This window comes from Pelecanus crispus, chromosome 9 (genome assembly GCF_030463565.1).
Source record: "Pelecanus crispus isolate bPelCri1 chromosome 9, bPelCri1.pri, whole genome shotgun sequence".
NCBI classification, from domain to species: Eukaryota; Metazoa; Chordata; class Aves; order Pelecaniformes; family Pelecanidae; genus Pelecanus; species Pelecanus crispus.
The window spans coordinates 21,878,133-21,895,741 of NC_134651.1; the positions used below are offsets into that span (position 1 = coordinate 21,878,133).

Below are 17,609 nucleotides of genomic sequence, written 5' to 3' on the forward strand. Positions count from 1 at the left end.
GTGCTGCAAGTGAATATCATTTCAATAAGGAGCTGAGACAAATATAAGATCTGAGACAAACAGCACAGACACTGGCTGTGCTTTTTCGAGCTGCATTAAATTGACCGTTTAAATGGTGTAAAGTTGATTATGGTGCAAACATGATTAGTTCCCATCAAAGCCAAATCACTCCTGATAGTGAGTTACAGTAATGTAAGCCGGCAGGTTGGCAGCAGTGCAGGCTGCTCAGTTAATAGGCAGTTAAGAAAAATGTAACAGATCCAACGGCTGTAACAAAATTTTAAGGAATAAATTCTGATGTCAGGTACTTTGTTGTACGGTGGAGTTACTTGCTGAAGCTGAGAACAGAATTTAGTCCAAGGATCAATGACATCTGTTAAAACCAAGCTGGGCTTTTACGATCCGTTGAAATGACACCAAGTAAGGAAATTGTGATTATTTTGGCAAGGCTTCTTAAAAAAAAACTTTTCTTGGAGCCAAAACGTAATGGATTTGGTAGAATTGCAAACATTTTACTTTATGACATTTGCAGGCCCTTTTTACATTGTCTGTGTTTATTTTATGTGATTTTTTTTAAAACAAATTAAAATTGCATTAATAGAAATATTTTTAAGGTTTCAAAGTATGTAGTATTTCTACGACAACTGACTTTTCTGGCATTGCAACAAAAATAACTTCAATGAAGAAAAGAAGATGTTTTGATGCTCCACCATTCCCATAAAGTTTGTCCTGACTTATAGTAGGTCTGTCAGATGCATCAAAGACGTGAAAACAAGAACCCTCAGATTGCTTTAATTGAGGACTGCCTATATTTTTGTGTAAATAATAAAAAAGGAACTAATCCTTTTCTTCCTCCTCATTAGGCCAAGAATTCTTGTAGATAATTAAAGTCAGGAAGTACAAGTTTTAACAGTTGCATTGACTGTGCTGCACTGTTTTCTAACTCCCATTATCCAAGCAGCTGCGTGAAAGGTTTATTTTCTACAGAAAGAGAAAAATACACCAGCTATCTTTGCAGAGTTATCTTTAAGGTTCTGCCAGTGGGTGCTCCAAAATAAAAGTTCAGGGCAAAGGAAAACAATCTGAGCCTCAGAGCGTAGAAACCTCATTGTAAATATTGCGTTAATAAACCTTTTTGAGGCGGTTTTAAAACCAGAAAACGCACCCTACCCAGACCTTGACCTAAAATTGAAACAGGTGAAAGATACTCTGTATTTTGAAGCAAAAAGTACTAGTACGAGTGCGTTTCTAAGCTTTACGCCTTACAGGTATTTGAATTTGGGACGAAGTAGAGCGATTTAAAGAGAAAACAGCTGACTGACGACTGGCATGTTTCCCGTTGCACAGAACTGTTAGCCCAACTTTAAGACGTATTCGAAATATTTTTTTAACTAACCGAGCTTCTATAGGGGTTCTGCGCTTAAACTGAAGTTCATGTGGCAATAATTCGTTTTACCCCAGACAGAAGAAAAAGCTGTGGGGAGTCTGGGTGCGATCCCCTGAAGCCGGGGTGCTGGGACGAAGCCGGGAAGAATTTGGATCCCGCTGGGCCGGCGGGCAGAGCCGGGGGGACGGGGGGGACGGGGCGCCGGGGGGGACGGGCCGGTGCGGCGGCCCGGGCACGGGCAGCGCTCCCGGCTTTGCTGCCGCCGGGCCTCGGCCCTGGCCGAGGGCACCGCCTGCCCGGGCGCCGGGGCAGGGGCCGCAGCCGCCGTGCCGGGGTTCGTCGCCGCCGGGCTCACGGCGGGGAGCGGAGGCAGCGCCGCGGGGTAGCAGCGGGGCCGCTCCGAGCGCCCGGGCGGCGGCGGCGGCGCCGCGGCAGCTGCCGCTCCCGGAGCCTCGGCGAGCGGCAGCGGCGGGGGCTGTTGCCGCTGCTGGCAGCGGTAGCGGCGACGGCGCCGCCGAAGCGGAGCCCGCAAGCCGTGGGCAGGCAGCGCTTCGGCAGGTCGGGAAGCGGAGCGGCTGCAGCCGGTCCCGGCGGAGCTCGGCCGCCCCCGGCCCCACCGTGCGGCGGTGGGAGGCGGCCGCCCGCCTCGGGGCAGGCCGCGGGGCAGGCATCGGGGCAGGCGTCGGGGCAGGCCGCGGGGCAGGCTTCGGGGCAGGCCTCGGGGCAGGCGTCGGGGCAGGCCGCGGGGCAGGCGTCGGGGCAGGCGTCGGGACAGGCCGCGGGGCAGGCGTCGGGGCAGGCCGCGGGGCAGGCCGCGGGGCAGGCCTCGGGGCAGGCCTCGGGGCAGGCCGCGGGGCAGGCGTCGGGGCAGGCCGCGGGGCAGGCGTCGGGGCAGGCGTCGGGACAGGCCGCGGGGCAGGCGTCGGGACAGGCCGCGGGGCAGGCCTCGGGGCAGGCCGCGGGGCAGGCGTCGGGGCAGGCTGCGGGGCAGGCGTCGGGACAGGCCGCGGGGCAGGCGTCGGGGCAGGCCGCGGGGCAGGCGTCGGGGCAGGCGTCGGGGCAGGCCGCGGGGCAGGCCGCGGGGCTGCTTCGGCAGCGTTGGCCGCTTAAGGACAGCGCTCGCTGCGCTGCCGCTGCCCGTACAGCCAGGGCTTCGCGGACTTCTAAAAACTGCGGATTTCTCCTAAATACGCATCGAGAGTAAAAGTTTCATGGTCGAAGCGTCCAAAGCAAAGCAGGGCTGCGGCTGCATGCCTCTCGTTAACAGGCGCAGCCTCTGCACCGCCTTGAAGACGCCGGCCAGTGCGGGTGTTACGCGGTGCCCCGCCGCCTTGAACCGTGGGGGTCGGTATATGTATATATCGCACATATAGCCGGGGAATAGGGCTGTATGCATGAGCGCCTGCGTCCTTACGGGTCTCAGCCTTCAGAGGGGATCGCTCCTAACCCTGGCTTTTTCCTAAGCCCCCCGGGCTGCTGCCCTTGTGCGTACAAGCATTAAACATTCGCACGTTCGCGGTAAACGGCGGGAGCTGCCCGCTGCCCCCCGGCGTTGGCGGGAAAACCGTTCCCCGGCGACGCCGCCGCCGCCGCCCGCCGAGCCCGGCGCCCCCCGCCCCCCCCGGCCGCCCAGGGGCGCGCTGCGCCCGCCAGGTGGCGCTGTTGCTCAACGGTGGCGCCGCGGCGGGCGGGGCGGGGCGGGGCGGGGCGGCGGGAGGCTCCCGGGGGCCGGGGCCGCCCCGGCCTCGGCGCGGGGAAGGCCCGTCTGCGCGGCGCGCCCGCGGCTCCCCCCGCCGCTCCGCGGCACCGGGGGAGAGCGTGAGGGCTGCTCCGAACTTTTTTTTTTTCCCCCCCTCCTTTTTCTGTCATTTGTGTCCGGCCACGGTTAATGTTAAAGATCTCCGCGCAGCGCCCTCCTCCCGGCGGCCGCCGGCTACGCTCGGCCAGCTCGGGGCAGCGCGCCCCTCAGCCCCCGCCGCGGGGCGCAGCGCCCGGCCCCGCTCCCCGCTCCCCGCTCCGCGCCGCGGAGCTGCGGGGGCCGGGCGGGGCGGGGCGAGCGGCGCGGGGCGGGCGGCGATTGGCGGCGGGGTCTGACGGGCAGGCGGCGCCCCGCCCCCTTGGCAATGTCTACCGCCCGACGCGCGCCCCATGTAGGCAGTTATTCCACTGGGATAGAGCGGCCGGAGCGGCGGCGGCATGGCCGGGGTCCCGATCTGCGCCCTCCTCCCGCTCCTCGTCGGCGTCTGCGGGGCCGTCACCGGCTCCCGGGTCTATCCCGCCAACGAAGGTGAGGCGCCGCGCGCGTCCCGCGGCCGGGCCCCGTGTTCCCCCGGCGGGGCGCCCGGGGGAAAGTTCGGCGCCCCCTTCCCCGCCGCTCGCCGGCCCTCGCCGCCGGGACCGCGCCGCCCCGGCCGGCGGCTGGGCGTCCGGCAGCCGCTGACCTGCCGAGCGGCGCTCCGGGGGGCCCGCCCGCCGCGGCGGCCCCGGCGCAGGTGTTGCGGGGCGGAGCGGCCCACGCCCGTCCCGTCCCGTCCCGTCCCGTCCCCCCGCGCCGCCGCCGGTGCCCTCGGCCGGGCCGCGGGGCCGCAGCGCTCCCGCAGCGGCGCCGCCGTGCCGGGCGGGCGGCTCATGAAACCGGTTTTCCCGGGAGCTGTCGGCGGCTCCGCGCCGCTCCCCGGGGCCGTGCCGCAGCCCGTCCTGCGGGACGGTTCGGCGGCGTCTCCGCGGCCGTCCCGCCGTGCGGGCGGGGGGCGCCGGCCCCGTCGGGGAGCCCCCCGCCGGCTCTGCCGGTGCCCGGCCGGGGCTGGGCGAGCTCCCGGGCTCCCGAGAAGTGACAGCTGCGCCCCGGTCGCCAACGTGCAGTCGCGCCTGTGCCGGGCGGCGGAACAGGCACCGCTCGCCGGCCCGGCCCGTCCCGCCCCGCTCCCCCCTTCACGGCAGGAGCACCCCTCTGTGCCCCCCGCCCGGGGCGGCGGGGGGCCGCGCCGTTCCTCTCGTCTAAACCGGAGAGAGTTTCAAATTGGTTTAAGGTACTGGCGCAGTCGGAAATAACATTTCATTTCAAGCTGGAGGTGGATGCGATCCTGCTCCGCGCATATGGAAACGCTGAGGTGAACGATTTATTTTAATATCGCCTTTTGGCAGCTGGAATTTAATCTGTTTTATTTGTACCTTTCCGCAGTTACCTTGCTGGATTCCAGATCGGTTCAGGGAGAACTGGGGTGGATAGCGAGTCCCCTGGAAGGAGGGGTAAGTTTTAAACCGCTATCTGATCAAAAGGGTAAAGGGGGTGATTAGTAACTTTCAGAGGGTCCTAATGGCTCGATTATTGTTGATTGTGGTGAGGAGGTCAGATTTCTTCCCCGGCTTACCAAGTGAATTACTCTTTGTTGGAGAAACTCTATACTCCCTTTGGATAGTTCTGTCATAGAAGAAGTGGAAACCAAAAGGGCAGAAAAGAGGCTTCAGAATTAGGAGATTGGTTGAGGCGTGGGCTTAGATGCCTATTTAAAACTGAAATACCAACAAGAAATGTGATCTGGCGAGTGAACTGGCATTCTTGACTGTAATTATTATATCTATGGGCCGTCTCGGCTGGGAGATGTTCTGGGCAATTGCTGTTCTATTTCTGGATGAAGGAGTAGGGATCAATATACAAGATAGACCTTTTGGTGTGACGGGACAGTTGTCCTATTTCAGGGTGTAAACATCATATGTTTTGGTCTCTGAACGGATAAACTGAAGCACCCAGTGCTCGACACTGATTCCTTGGAGTTTCTTTTTATGTACTTTTCAAAGAAGATACAATTGTAAGAGAAGATTGCTTGAATTGACTGCTGATGGTGATGTGATGGCATTGAGAGATTCACACAGCCATCGCTGGGGCTTAGAGCCCCTTGCTTAGTGAGCTGCAGGCAAGGTATCTCTGCTAATTTAGCTTTATTTTAGTGGATGGGCACCTTGCTGCTCCCTCATCTGTGTCCCATCGTGCAAGGTGCCCAGGACCTCTGTGGGAAACTCCTGAGAACGCTGGACTTTGGAGTCGGTGGGATCTGGTGGAGACTGTGCTTCATGGGATCTCTTGATTATTTTTTTTTTTTAATAAACAATTAGAAAGGCCTTTTCTTTCTTAAAGCGAACAATTTAAGAAAAATGCCAGCAATGCACAGTAAACAATATTAAAAAAACCCAAACCACCTCAAATCCTTTTAATATTAAATAAGTAAAGCAGCTTAGTACGCTTAAGCAAAAGTAACTAAGTCAAACTGATTGAAAAATAAAAGTGCTGAAAGATCGGGACCTGTGCGCAGCAAAGCACTGGGTTCCTTAGGAAACCTAGAAATTTACTTTTTTGTGTGCGTTCCCACTCGTAATTAGAAGAAGCAGAGCTAAGGAAACAGCAGTGAGTGGAAGGAATCCGAGGTTGCGTTGGTTGGTGATGCATTATGCATAAGCTCTGAATAACCATAACGTGGGAGAATGGGGGATTGTTTTGCTCCCCCATTGTTGTTCTGGGTGAACTTGACTACAGTCGTGGCTTGCGCTCTGCCTGAGCACACTGTGCTGTCCCCAAAACTCGCGTTTTTTCAAAGAGCAGGGAAGTGATTGGCAGGCCGCTGGCAGCGCCGACGGTGCACGTTCACTGCTGATTGCGGGCAATTGCTCTCATCTTTTGACAGTGTGGAAAGGTACAGCTCTGTCTCGGTGCGAGTCGGGCTTCCTTGTCAATCCTGTACCCCAGAAAGGTCAGTTAATGAGAGGGGGTCTTTCATATGGCTCTCCAAGGGATATCTACGCTGTATATTAACATAGGGCCTAAAATACAAGTTTTAATAAGTTGGTAGTAGAACTGATGATCAGAGGACTATTAATGGCTGTTGGATTTTCCTTTTTCCCCCATGTTTTCTCTGAAAGCGCCATGCAAGCTTGAGAAGGAAAAGTGTGCTGTATTGTGGACGTGACTCGTTTCGCTAAACTTACGTACGTGTGTTCTATTTTTAAGCCAGTAGTGAAAAATTTAAGAGTACGTGGTCTGTCTCTGAGATACAGTGCTTGGAAAGCATTTATTTTAACTTCATATGCTGCAGATTTATTTTGAGCAGCAGAATCTTCCTGGGAAGATTCTGTCCTTCAGTGCTAGTTTTTCTTTAACTGTGTACACCTTACTCTCTGTTACAAAAGGTATTTTTCTAGATCTGCACCATGCAGTTCCTGAGGTGTGAGGGTTGTGTGGATAAAAAGGGCTGTAGATAAACACAGTAATTTAGCAGTGACTAGCAGTAATCAAATATATAGTAGCCCTGGAGGAATTAATGAATTGCATTATAAATGTAATTAATGATTTACTCTTGCATTTCACAGTTGAAAAGCAGGTTTTGTGTCCAGAATGTTTTACCCTGCGTCTTTAAACCGTGGGAAGAGTTGAATTATAAAAGTTAATTTCAGCTTGAAAGCAAAAAGTTACAGCTCTGACCACATACTTAGTTACAAATAATTTACAGTGGCTGGAAATCTGGGGCTGTACTTATTTTCAGCTCTGGCAGTAGGACACGCTGAGGTTTATTTTGTATATGTGTGTTTATGATAAAAGAAACCCAGCTCTGTATGTTTGTGTGTCTGTCAGGAGCCAGGGGTGTGCGCAGAACCTGATCTGAAACTCACTGAATTGAGTTGCAGTCTGTCCGTTGACCTCGGCGGTCTCTTTATTGAATCCTCTAGCAACATCCTCCATTGTATAAATGTACTAAAGGAAATCCCATCAACAAGTATTATTTCCCTCTGCTTCTTCCTTTCTCTTGTGCCACACACAATATAGGTAGCATAGACAGTCTGAAGATAAGCAGAACGGAAAGTGATGGATCATGAAGACAATATTGTAACGGTAAACTAGCTCTGTGGCAGCTGTAAATTAAACAACTCTGTCTTCTTGCTAGCACCGTGTTACACTTTACATTGATAGATGACTTTTTAAGATTTATTTTTTTCCTTTTCTGTGAAAAGGAGTGACATGCTGAGTATTGATTTCCACACCCCCCCTCCCCACCCAGTTCATTTTAATTTGCCGTTATCTCTAGGCAGCAAATAAAAAATTATTCTTTCTGCTCCTAGTGACTCATGGTGCTAACTACTGTCATTCTATAAACGGATTCAGCTAAGCTGGAATCTTTTTAAGTAAAAATCACTTGCATAAGAGCAATCCTTGTGAGAAGAAGGCAGGATATTATACAAGAAGCCCATTAATGTTAAGAAGGCTTCTGTTTATCAAAGCCACGGCTTCAATAGTTCTGAAAAGCACTTCTGGGAAGTTTCTTTAAAGTTACTACTGTTTTCCAAGGATAATTTATACACTTCATTGTATCACCTGCAAACCCAGACACTATATCTAATTTTTTTTTAAAGAAGGATTTTTCTGATACTGAAGTGCTGTGGGGCTTTTGCTGGAAAGATCTCTCTCCCTAATGCCCCTCCTTCCCCCTCTCTCCCTACCAGGAAAGCACTGTGATAAACTTTCTTCTGTCTATGATAATCCTTAAAACAATTTATTTTGAAACTGTTGGTTAGGCATGCTTCCCTTTTAGAAGTTCATCATGCTGAACTACTGAATTAGTGCCAGATCTCTGCTTTCCATACCTTCCTTGGATTGCATGTATTGTTGTTTCGTAACTATGTTGCCTGTTAGTTTGGCACTTCTGAAGATGCCTGAACTTGATTTGAGGGGTGTAAGAGTTTTGAAGCATGCTGCTACCCTGCTCTTTCAGCACTTACCCTCTCTGCTAACCTTTTTGGGTTTTTGAGAATATGAATTTAGCTATTTCCTGACACTTCCTCTAGCACAAGATGTGTAATATTCCTTCTTTTCCCACTAATAAGAAACTTTGTTTGGATAGCAAAGTTATGGCAGCGTTGCTGGTAGACTGATGATGTTGTCTCCTTACCTGTCCTTCCATCTCTAAGTGCCACCAAAGTCAAGGACACAGTTCTCTCTAGACAGCTATTTCTGCCCCCCTCCAAAGTAAAGACTATTTGGTGAGTGCGACTGGGATATTGCTAGCCCAGGAAAATAGTTGGCAGCTTAGAGAAATAATAAGGGGTGGTTTAAGAGTTTAAAATATGCGGTGGTGGTGCCAGAAATGTGGATGTTGCTCTGTGTCTGCCCTGTGCTTTTTGTGTGACTAAGTCATGCGATCTCACTGTTTGATGTTCCCACATACGAAGTGGGGTCCATGTGTTTCCTGCCTTGTCTGCCTCAGGGGAAACACCATAGTGTCAGTGACGTACTATGAGTTTGTCAAGTGCCGCGTGTAGCCCTGATCTAGGCAGGGTCCTGTGGGCTGAACTGTAGCGCAAATAAACATCGTTGGTCGATAGAATATTCTTGGATTGGTTCAGAGGGCCTTTGAAACACATGCTTGCTTCTTGAGGTGTTACTTGATTTGGAGCTTGTTTCTCCTGAACAGATTCTTCTTTTAATGTCCAAGTAGTTGAGGTCCTGGCTATGGCTTGGTCTGCTGGCTTTTTTTTTTTTCCCGGTTTGTTTTCTTGTAATGGAAAAAATGCAATCTCCACGTTAGTTTTGGAAGTGCAGATTATGTTTGCTGTGAAGCTCTGTACTTCCTTTTAATACTGATGCATTTTTCTTCCCCTTTCCCTCTTCACAGTGGGAGGAAGTAAGCATTATGGATGAGAAGAACACTCCGATCCGCACCTATCAAGTCTGCAATGTGATGGAGCCCAGTCAGAATAACTGGTTACGAACTGATTGGATTCCCCGTGAGGGGGCTCAAAGGGTATATATTGAAATCAAGTTCACGTTAAGAGACTGCAACAGCCTGCCAGGTGTCATGGGAACTTGCAAAGAAACTTTCAACCTTTATTACTATGAATCAAACAATGATAAGGAGCGTTTCATTCGAGAGAGCCAGTTTGCCAAGATTGACACCATTGCTGCTGATGAGAGCTTCACCCAGGTGGACATCGGTGACAGGATCATGAAGCTGAATACAGAGATACGGGATGTGGGACCGCTCAGCAAGAAAGGGTTTTACTTGGCTTTTCAGGACGTCGGCGCCTGCATTGCTTTGGTGTCTGTTCGCGTCTTCTATAAGAAGTGCCCGCTGACAGTTCGAAACCTGGCACAGTTTCCAGACACCATTACCGGGGCTGATACATCCTCTCTGGTGGAGGTTCGCGGCTCCTGTGTCAACAACTCGGAAGAGAAGGATGTGCCAAAAATGTACTGTGGGGCAGATGGCGAATGGCTGGTGCCCATTGGCAACTGCCTGTGCAATGCTGGCTACGAAGAACGTAATGGTGAATGCCAAGGTAGGATGAGCCATATTGTACTCTTCATTAGGGCTTAGTTGAATGCATAATTGAATCGGAGATGAGAGTAAATGGAGTAAAGCCAGTAATTAGCAGCCCCTGTGGGATGCAGTGGGACAGAGGGGTTTAATGAAGAAGTCCAATAGCTCCAGGTGGCAAGGCTAAGAATTATATAATGCAAAACAAATGATACTGCCATAATAGGCAGAAGGCGAAACACATTTTCTAGCAGGCGCCTAAATTTGAATTGGCTCACGATAGTCACCAAAATGCGAATGACTGCAAAACAGTGCAGTCAAGCTACCGTCGTTTAAAGAGACACATCTTTCAAGTTTTATCTGAAGTGAACTTTGTTAAGCACGGGAAACTTTGGCAAAGTCTCCTCTGGATAATGCGGTGGGGTAAGAACCAGTCTGGGAGGTGGGGAACAGGAGTTTTAGCTGGATTATTTTTCCTCTTTGGGAAGGGGAAGTCTTCAGTGTTTTACTTGTTGCAAATTTTTAGCACTAAATAACCCTTTGATATTTGACACTGCTGCCTTTGTTAAATATTTTCATTTCTCAGAGGGTCTCTATTGTCAGCTTAATAATAGAGGTGCTAGGATACTCTTAGAAATGCTAGAAGTCTCCACCCCACCCTCCCACACACACCATCCTGTGTGCTGCAGAATTAGGGATTAAAGTTTGTATAAAAGACAGATTATCCTAAAAAGAAAAAACCTCAAAACCTATGTTCTCTTCACCTCCCCCTTCTGGAAAAAGAAGTTGGAAAAGGTTGGGAAAGGAGAGAAGGGAGTTTATAAATAAAATATCTTTAGCCTTGGCTTCTAAACTCTTGCTCGTGTAAGCATAAATTAAGATCACTCAAAGGGAATCTTGCACAGGTCAGTGGGCTTAATTTTGCTGGGTGCTCAGCTCCTTAGTGGATTTGGACCGATGTTTTTGGGAAAGGTTCTTTGGAGCTAGATGACTTTGCTTCGCATCTTCTTGGTGTGTTTTTCACTAGGTCATTTTTTTCATCTTGAGACTGAGAACAAGATAGCAGAGCAAGTAACTGACTGCTTTTGTGCTAGACTCCCAAGAGAACAGTGTCTTTTGCATGTCCTACTTAATTTCTTTTAAATGATAATTTATGGTCAATATGAAGTTCATTATTATGCATTTAAATTATATAGCACTTCTTTTCTGCCAAAGCTTAAACTTTGGCCTTCATTTTTAGTGTTTTTGCTATATGGAAAAAGCCAAAGTGTGCCGTATTGGCAACAAAATTACCATGGGCTGTAGAGAACCGCAAGATGAGCAGCACGATGACAGGGCATCCTGGCTGGGGTAAATTACTCAGTGTTTTTGGAATCCGGTGAAATGGAAACTTGAAAACCTGTGTATTGTTAAACATGTGAACCTGTGGCTGTGGTACTGACTGGGTGCTGCTGGGGAGAGCTGGTGGTGGCTGGGGAGATGCTGTTAACTTTCCAGTAGCTCTAACTTCTGGGCAAAGCTTCTTGACACCTTTACAGCCTGGGCTGTGAGAGGAGGAAGTGAATGGGGGAAAAAAACATCTTGGTTTATTGCGCAGAGATTATCTGACCTTCTCCTAAAGGTCTATTAGGTCAGTACTGGGTCAGTCTGGACACAGATCTACCATTTTTTGGCGTTAGTGGCCCAGACGTGATGAGCTAATTGCCTAACAAATCCTGTATTGTTCAAGGGAAATCTCTTGAGGTTTTGCTGGTGGGCAGTGGTGATAGTGGGATGCTATTTTTAGTTTATTTTTGTGGTGTTGGACCAGACCTTGGGGACGAGTGTCAGTTTACGTATCAGTTCTCAGCTGCACCCAGGGAAGCTTGTGCTCGGGAAACCCAATTCTCTGTTTCCCAAGTAAAAAGAAGGTCGGGATGCCGTATTTACAAAGGAGATAGAAACATTTTGTCTCTTGGGCTCTGCAAAGTGCAGTTGGCCTGTACTAGTCATTTTGCGAGGATTGGAGCCAGTATGTAATTTGAAAGCGCTAAACCCATTTCATCAGTGGCTATTTGTGGTTTCCTTTTCTCACGTTTGCCATTCTCCAGCCAGAACAGTTTACCAGGAAGCTCCTCTTCATGAATTCATGAAGTTTACTGGAACTATGCAGCTTGCTCTCTGGTTTCCAGCGAGGCTGCTGAAGCAGTTTGGCCTTTGACACTGCTGAATGAGGCTTCCCCTTTTCTTAACTTCATAGTTCAGCAACTGTTCTGCTCTGGCAGGTTTTTGGAGGGGAGGAGGATGATGAAGTGATGAGGATTCCTGTGGTTTTGGTACAGAGGATTGGGGGTGGAGGGAGGGACTTTGAGTTTGGGAAAGGCTGGGAAGGGGTGCGGGCTGGGGCTGGTGAGCAGGTTCCACCTCAGTTGTTTTTCAATAGGTTGGCTGCGGCAGGACAGAGACAAGGAAAGGTCAGAGGTGGTCACTTTCCTCATCCATCTTCCCCTGCGATCCTCGGGTCAGAGTTAGGATTGATTAAGATCTTAAATGTTTGACAAAAGCTCGGTGGGCAGAAACAGTTTAGGCCGGTGGATGGGGGCTTTGCGCTTGTTGGGAGATCCGCGGGAGATGTCGGAGCTCCCTGTCCTCTCCTGGACCTGCCCCCTGCCGCGCAGTGCCGGGGCGGGCCAGCTGGCGCTTGGGTTGCCCTAAAAGCTGCTTCAGGTTTGCTTGACCTTCCGATTATTTAAATAATACATTTTCCTTGAGCTGCTTTTGCTTAATTTCTGATGTGTGTGTGGGAAGCGTAATGGGAAGCCACTTCACATCTAAAGTGGTTCCTGTAGTGGGAGTTAATGACTCTCTGACCTTGAACAGGATTTTTAAAAAATTGTGTTGGTGGTATGGAGGTGTCTGAATATGATGACAAAAACCTGTCCTTCCTCTGACTGCTATTTTTTTTTCTAGCTGACTTTATTGATAATTGTCTTACTGAATGTGTGTGTGTGTATATATATTTACGCAAAAATGCAGGGCAGAAAGGGAAGGGAGCCAAGTATTTAATCCATATTTATTTGGGAAACTTCACAGGTGTGTCACAGGAGTGGTTCCACAAACTTGGCCTGGATAGGTAGAAATATTAGGTGAACAATGATTCTTTTCTTACAGGTGAATTTGTAGCTGTGAACTTGAAGCTTAAAAAAAAAAAAAACAACCAACCAAACAAACCCCAACCAACCAAAACAAAAAACAACACAAACCCAACTGGCTGGTGACTTTTTTTTTTAAAATTACTTATTTATTATTTTTTTTCCCCCAAATTTCTTGCATTAATAGCTACCCATTTAGGACAGCATAAATGTGGAATATTGTTGATGGAACATGAAACTATCCTAACTAGTGGCGCATCGCAAGGCTAAGGTAATTAGTGCTTCAGGGCAAAGTTGAGACATAAAGTAATTTTAAACTTTGCTTGTATGCATCATTGTCATGTAAATTGTTTTGTTACACATTATATTAATGTGGTTTGGATATAGGTACGATTTCTTTATAATAAAATGCATATCTTTTTAACTCAAAGGAGGAGGGGGGAAAACAAGCAGGAAAGGAGAAAAGACAGATTAAAGAAGCAATAGACTGTAGCCATCTGTGATGATTTTGATGCTGTGAAATTACAAATCTCAATTTTAGACCTGCCACTTAGTATAAATATGTGAGACGGTTGAGATTTTTACTGTGATATTGTAAAGGTTATGAGAGCCAACAGCTTTGTCTTCATCTACACTTGCTTTTTTGAGTTGTGAATCGGCCAATTGGCAGAAAATCCAGTGTCACTTAAAATATGGCTCAGTCCTGGTTTCATATCACTGCTGTTTTTAGAATTTTCCTTCGAACTTTGATAAGAGCATCCCTAAGAAGTAATAATTTGAATGATAAGATTCTTTTTATCTTGGAGGCTTTGAAGAGTGGCTGTGATCATTGAGAGCAGCAGTTCAGTTTACATCAGAAGGGTACAGTCTAATTACATTTTTTTTCCGTGATAAGATTTTTTGGATAGTGGGTTTTATAGGGGCGGGAAAGTGAAGTAATTTGTGTGTACTTTCCCATTTTAGTCATAAACAACTTTTTTTGTCAGAATAACACTGATGAACAGTCTGGCTGCACAAAAGGGTAATCAGAAGGGTGACTAAGACTGTGCAGATTTGAGATTTCAGAAGGATTTTTTTTCTGGTTGATTATTTTTGGCAGGGAATAAAAAAAATTCACAGACTCAACATGTTACATTTTAAAAGGAGCTCAGAAGACGGAAGCTACCAGGAGGGGCATGGGAGCGATACTGAAACACAGTCTGTCTGAACCAAATTTAGTTGGTTCTCTTCTCTGCTGAAGGAGTGATTTGGTTTTGTTATGTTCTCAATAGATCTTCCAAGGGTTGCTCCCTCTGATTTTTGTACTACCTGCTGCATTTCAAAATCTCCATTTAAATGTCATTGCAGGCTGTGTAATACTTTCCTCCTCCCTGGTCCCCTCAGAAGTCAAGCTACAGTTGTCAAGCAATTGTCCCTTCATGTATCCCTTGAAGAAGGGCTGGGATTGCTTCCTTCTGAATTCCCGACAAAATTTCTGGTACACAGGGGAGCAATATCTGGTCCTTACTCTGTGTGTTACTAGTAAAAGGCACAGTCCTCAGAATCAAAGCCAGATGAGCTGTTGTGGTGGTATGAATTTCGTGGCAGGTCTGGGTAGTCTTTTGTGGGGCATAAAATGACCATCTTCGGTGTTTTTGTGTGTTTTCAAACAAAACTTTCCAGACAACTCATCTTGTGTGTGACTTCAGTATTCAGATCTTGGCTGGGTAAGTGTTATTATCGGTCTAATAACACGCTCCACTGAGCTTGGTCTTTATTGCGCTTGTGAGAAGTGATTAAAGAAATGCTCAGCAGTACACTTCAGTCTTTTGAGACTGCATCAAAAAGCCCCCCAAACTTGTGAGATAAATATCTTATCTGGTTTCATTCCTTTATGCCACATCCTTTTGATATGTTTCAGGGAGCAGGTGAGGTCACACAGTTTTGTGAATCAGAGACAATTAACACTCCCATGACTAAATGGCCATTTTATGAATATTCAGAGCCTGCTTCACCTCCCTGGGAAGCAAACACGTTGGTTCCCTTCTCCTTCCTCCCGCTGGAGACTAAGGAAGCTCTCCCTGTGAATGGGGATTGGCAGCTGTCGGCAGCTTTGCCTTTTGCATGCAGCAAATTCCTCATTTACATCTTTTGTATACATCCTCATGCAAAGTAGCACACCCATTTCCCCATTTCACAAAGGAGATAAGAGCTTCCTTTGGAAACGCCAGCCAAAATCTCCTTCTGTTTATGCAGAGCTCAAAGATTTGGATTTAATGCAAATGGATTCTGTTTTGATTTTTTTGATCTCTTTGTTTAAGAGATAGTGTAATATTTGCACAGTGTGCTCCTTGCGTCTCAAGGTCTCCTCTTGACTGTGACTGATTGTCGCTCTTTCCCCAATCTCTGCAGCCTTCTTGCTTGCTTTAAGCCAGCATGTGGGAAAGCGCTGTGCTCTGAAACCCTAGCCTTGTTTGTAAATGATGGCTGGAGGTGCGGGGAGCACCGTTTCTCGTGCCTGGTGGGGCTGCAGGTCCTTGGGTGCCATCACCTCTAGATGTTCACTGGTGACCAGGAAGCCCTTCTGTAGCTACATCCTCAACTGGGGGGATGACCAGTTTCAGGAGGTGGGATCCCCCCTGCGCTGTAAGTGTGCGCGCGCACGTGTGCATGGAGAAGCGGTACATTTTATGACATTTTCTATGTGTTGAGTCAAGGACCTGCTCAGCCCTGGTGTAGTGCCCTTCACTTTGCTGGCCTGGCTGCAGAAATGGGCTTGGCTCACGGTTATGGTTTGGTGCAAAGGGGAAAGGGGGCTGGTAGCACTTGGGTAAACGTGCACAAATGTGCACAAATGAACTGCTGTCTTTATTTATTGAAAGAAAATAATCTGTGAGAAAAGTTCTGCTTTCTCAAGCCTCATGATTACACAAGAACCAATATTTTATTTTATTTTTGGTTTTATTGGCTTTCTTTTCTTTTTAACTTTTCTTTATTTCAACTTTACTTAAAATTGCCTTTGGCTTGCATTAAAGCTGAGGCTCATTAAATGCTCCCAAAACACAGGCTTGTTCAGAACGGATTTGTTGAAAGGTTTATTGATATAAGTTAGAACACATGCTGCACGAATGTACTGTATTTCTTTAAAGTACTGTTTTTCATTTTGTGTCTCTGTAAATCAGTGGTATGAAATTGGGACCCTGATCGTATTGGGGCTACATCCTATAAGAAACCAGAAGGAAAAACAAGGTTGTGGGAGGTTTGCGTTTTTGTTGGATGTCCAATTAGTGTTTAACTTGAAGGTAATTTCGCAGGGGTAGTAAACTGCACAGTGTGAAACCTGGTGGCATAATTAAATGGAGGAAAGGCTCTTTAAAACAACAAAGGAACGTGCAAAAACTTTGCTTTTGTCCTAATAGTCACCCAGAAGGAGAGGTCATGCTGTTTAAAGTACAATATGGATGGGCTATTAAGGTGGGGGGGCGGGGGGTGAGTTATACTGTACAGTTGGTATTTGCTTTGGCTCATTTAGTCGTGGATGCCTAGAGAAAACGCGGTTTGCTGGTCCCCTTAGATGGGTGGGCTTAAATCTCACTAAAGGAATCTGTAAAATTAAGTTCACCCATACAAAGCCACTGAAAGAGCTGCGCTCAGAGCCAGGCCTTCTGCGGAGAGGCTGGGGTCGCAGCGGGCTGGGCGGGGGGCTCCTGGCCAGGAGGAGGAGGAGGAGGAGGAGGAGGAGGGATGCTCTTGTGCTGCAGTGGCTGGAGGGCGGCGGGAGGAAGACTAAGTAACTTGCCCAGAGGCACGCAGGATGTCTGTGCCTGAGATGAGACCTGAGGGAAGGCTCAGTCTTAGTGTCCTAGCTGCAGGATAGCTTCTCCGCCCTCCACGCTCATCAAAAGGCATCGGTCACCTTTCCCCGCGTTACCCGTCGTGCACGCTGGAACTCCTTAAAACATCATTTGAACTAAGGCAATCGATAACTATTGCTTCTGCCTGTACGTGTGAATGCTTTGTACAGCCACAGTACAAAGCTGCAGTACAGTGTCTTAATTACCCAGATAATCCTGTTTGCTTGTATTTTTAAACTATGGAGCGCTGGGTAATTATTCAATTCTTAATAGAAGGCAAATGGCAATGTAAACAATAATTAGGATGTTAGACTAATGCGCTTCAAAGCAAATTGGATTTTTTTTTTCATACCGTTCAGCATGAAGTCCCATAAAGCTAACAATTTAGTGGCAAGGAAGCAAGTTCCATTTTGTTCATATTTTCTGGTGTTATCTCTTCATGCCTTGTTTCTGTGAATAAGTTTGCTCGGATGATGCTGCCTGCTCCAGAGCCAACGTCAGGTTGACAGTCGGCTCACCACTGCTTGCCTACCCTCTCCTGCGGCTTCCGATGGGCTCTTTGTCCCCTGCAGCCAGGGGTTAGAGGTCAGCGGCATCCCGAATTCCCTCCCGCCGCAGGGGCAGGTGAGCGCGGAGGGGGGCGGCTGGTGCTGCAGGTGCAGCCGGGGCTCGGGGCGGTGGGTCGCGGCTGCCCTGGGCCGGCGTCCGGAGGAGCCGGCTGAGCGTGGTGCCTGAGGCTCTTCCTTCATCTGGGTTCAGCTCTTCTTGCTTGCCGACCAGGGCTGACTTTACCCTTGGAAATAGAGATGTACTTGAAAGGAAATGCAAGTTTTCGACTCTTTAATCTCTGAAAGCAGGGTAATATGCTGTGGGTCAGAGCTACAGCTCATTAGCTCCCTTAGCTTGGAGAGCGCTCCTGGTTTTCACAGCTCATCTCTGGTTTTACTGGAAGCATGAT

The 17,609-nt window shown here is 48.7% G+C and overlaps 1 protein-coding gene across 4 annotated transcripts in view; it reads left to right on the top strand.

The window, feature by feature from the left end:
* The first annotated feature begins 3,583 nt into the window (after positions 1-3,583).
* The window catches only part of EPHA4 (EPH receptor A4), a 101,776-nt gene continuing 87,750 nt past the window's right edge, over positions 3,584-17,609 (top strand). For 2 of the 4 annotated variants that reach the window (XM_075716370.1, XM_075716371.1), the window contains exons 1-3: positions 3,632-3,674; positions 4,569-4,636; positions 9,046-9,709. In XM_075716370.1, coding sequence (XP_075572485.1) covers positions 9,064-9,709 — 646 coding nt within the window. In that variant the 5' untranslated portion in view covers positions 3,632-3,674; positions 4,569-4,636; positions 9,046-9,063. Of the gene's footprint in view, positions 3,675-4,568; positions 4,637-9,045; positions 9,710-17,609 lie in introns of those variants that run through there. The other 2 variants (XM_075716369.1, XM_075716372.1) reach the window with 2 other exon arrangements.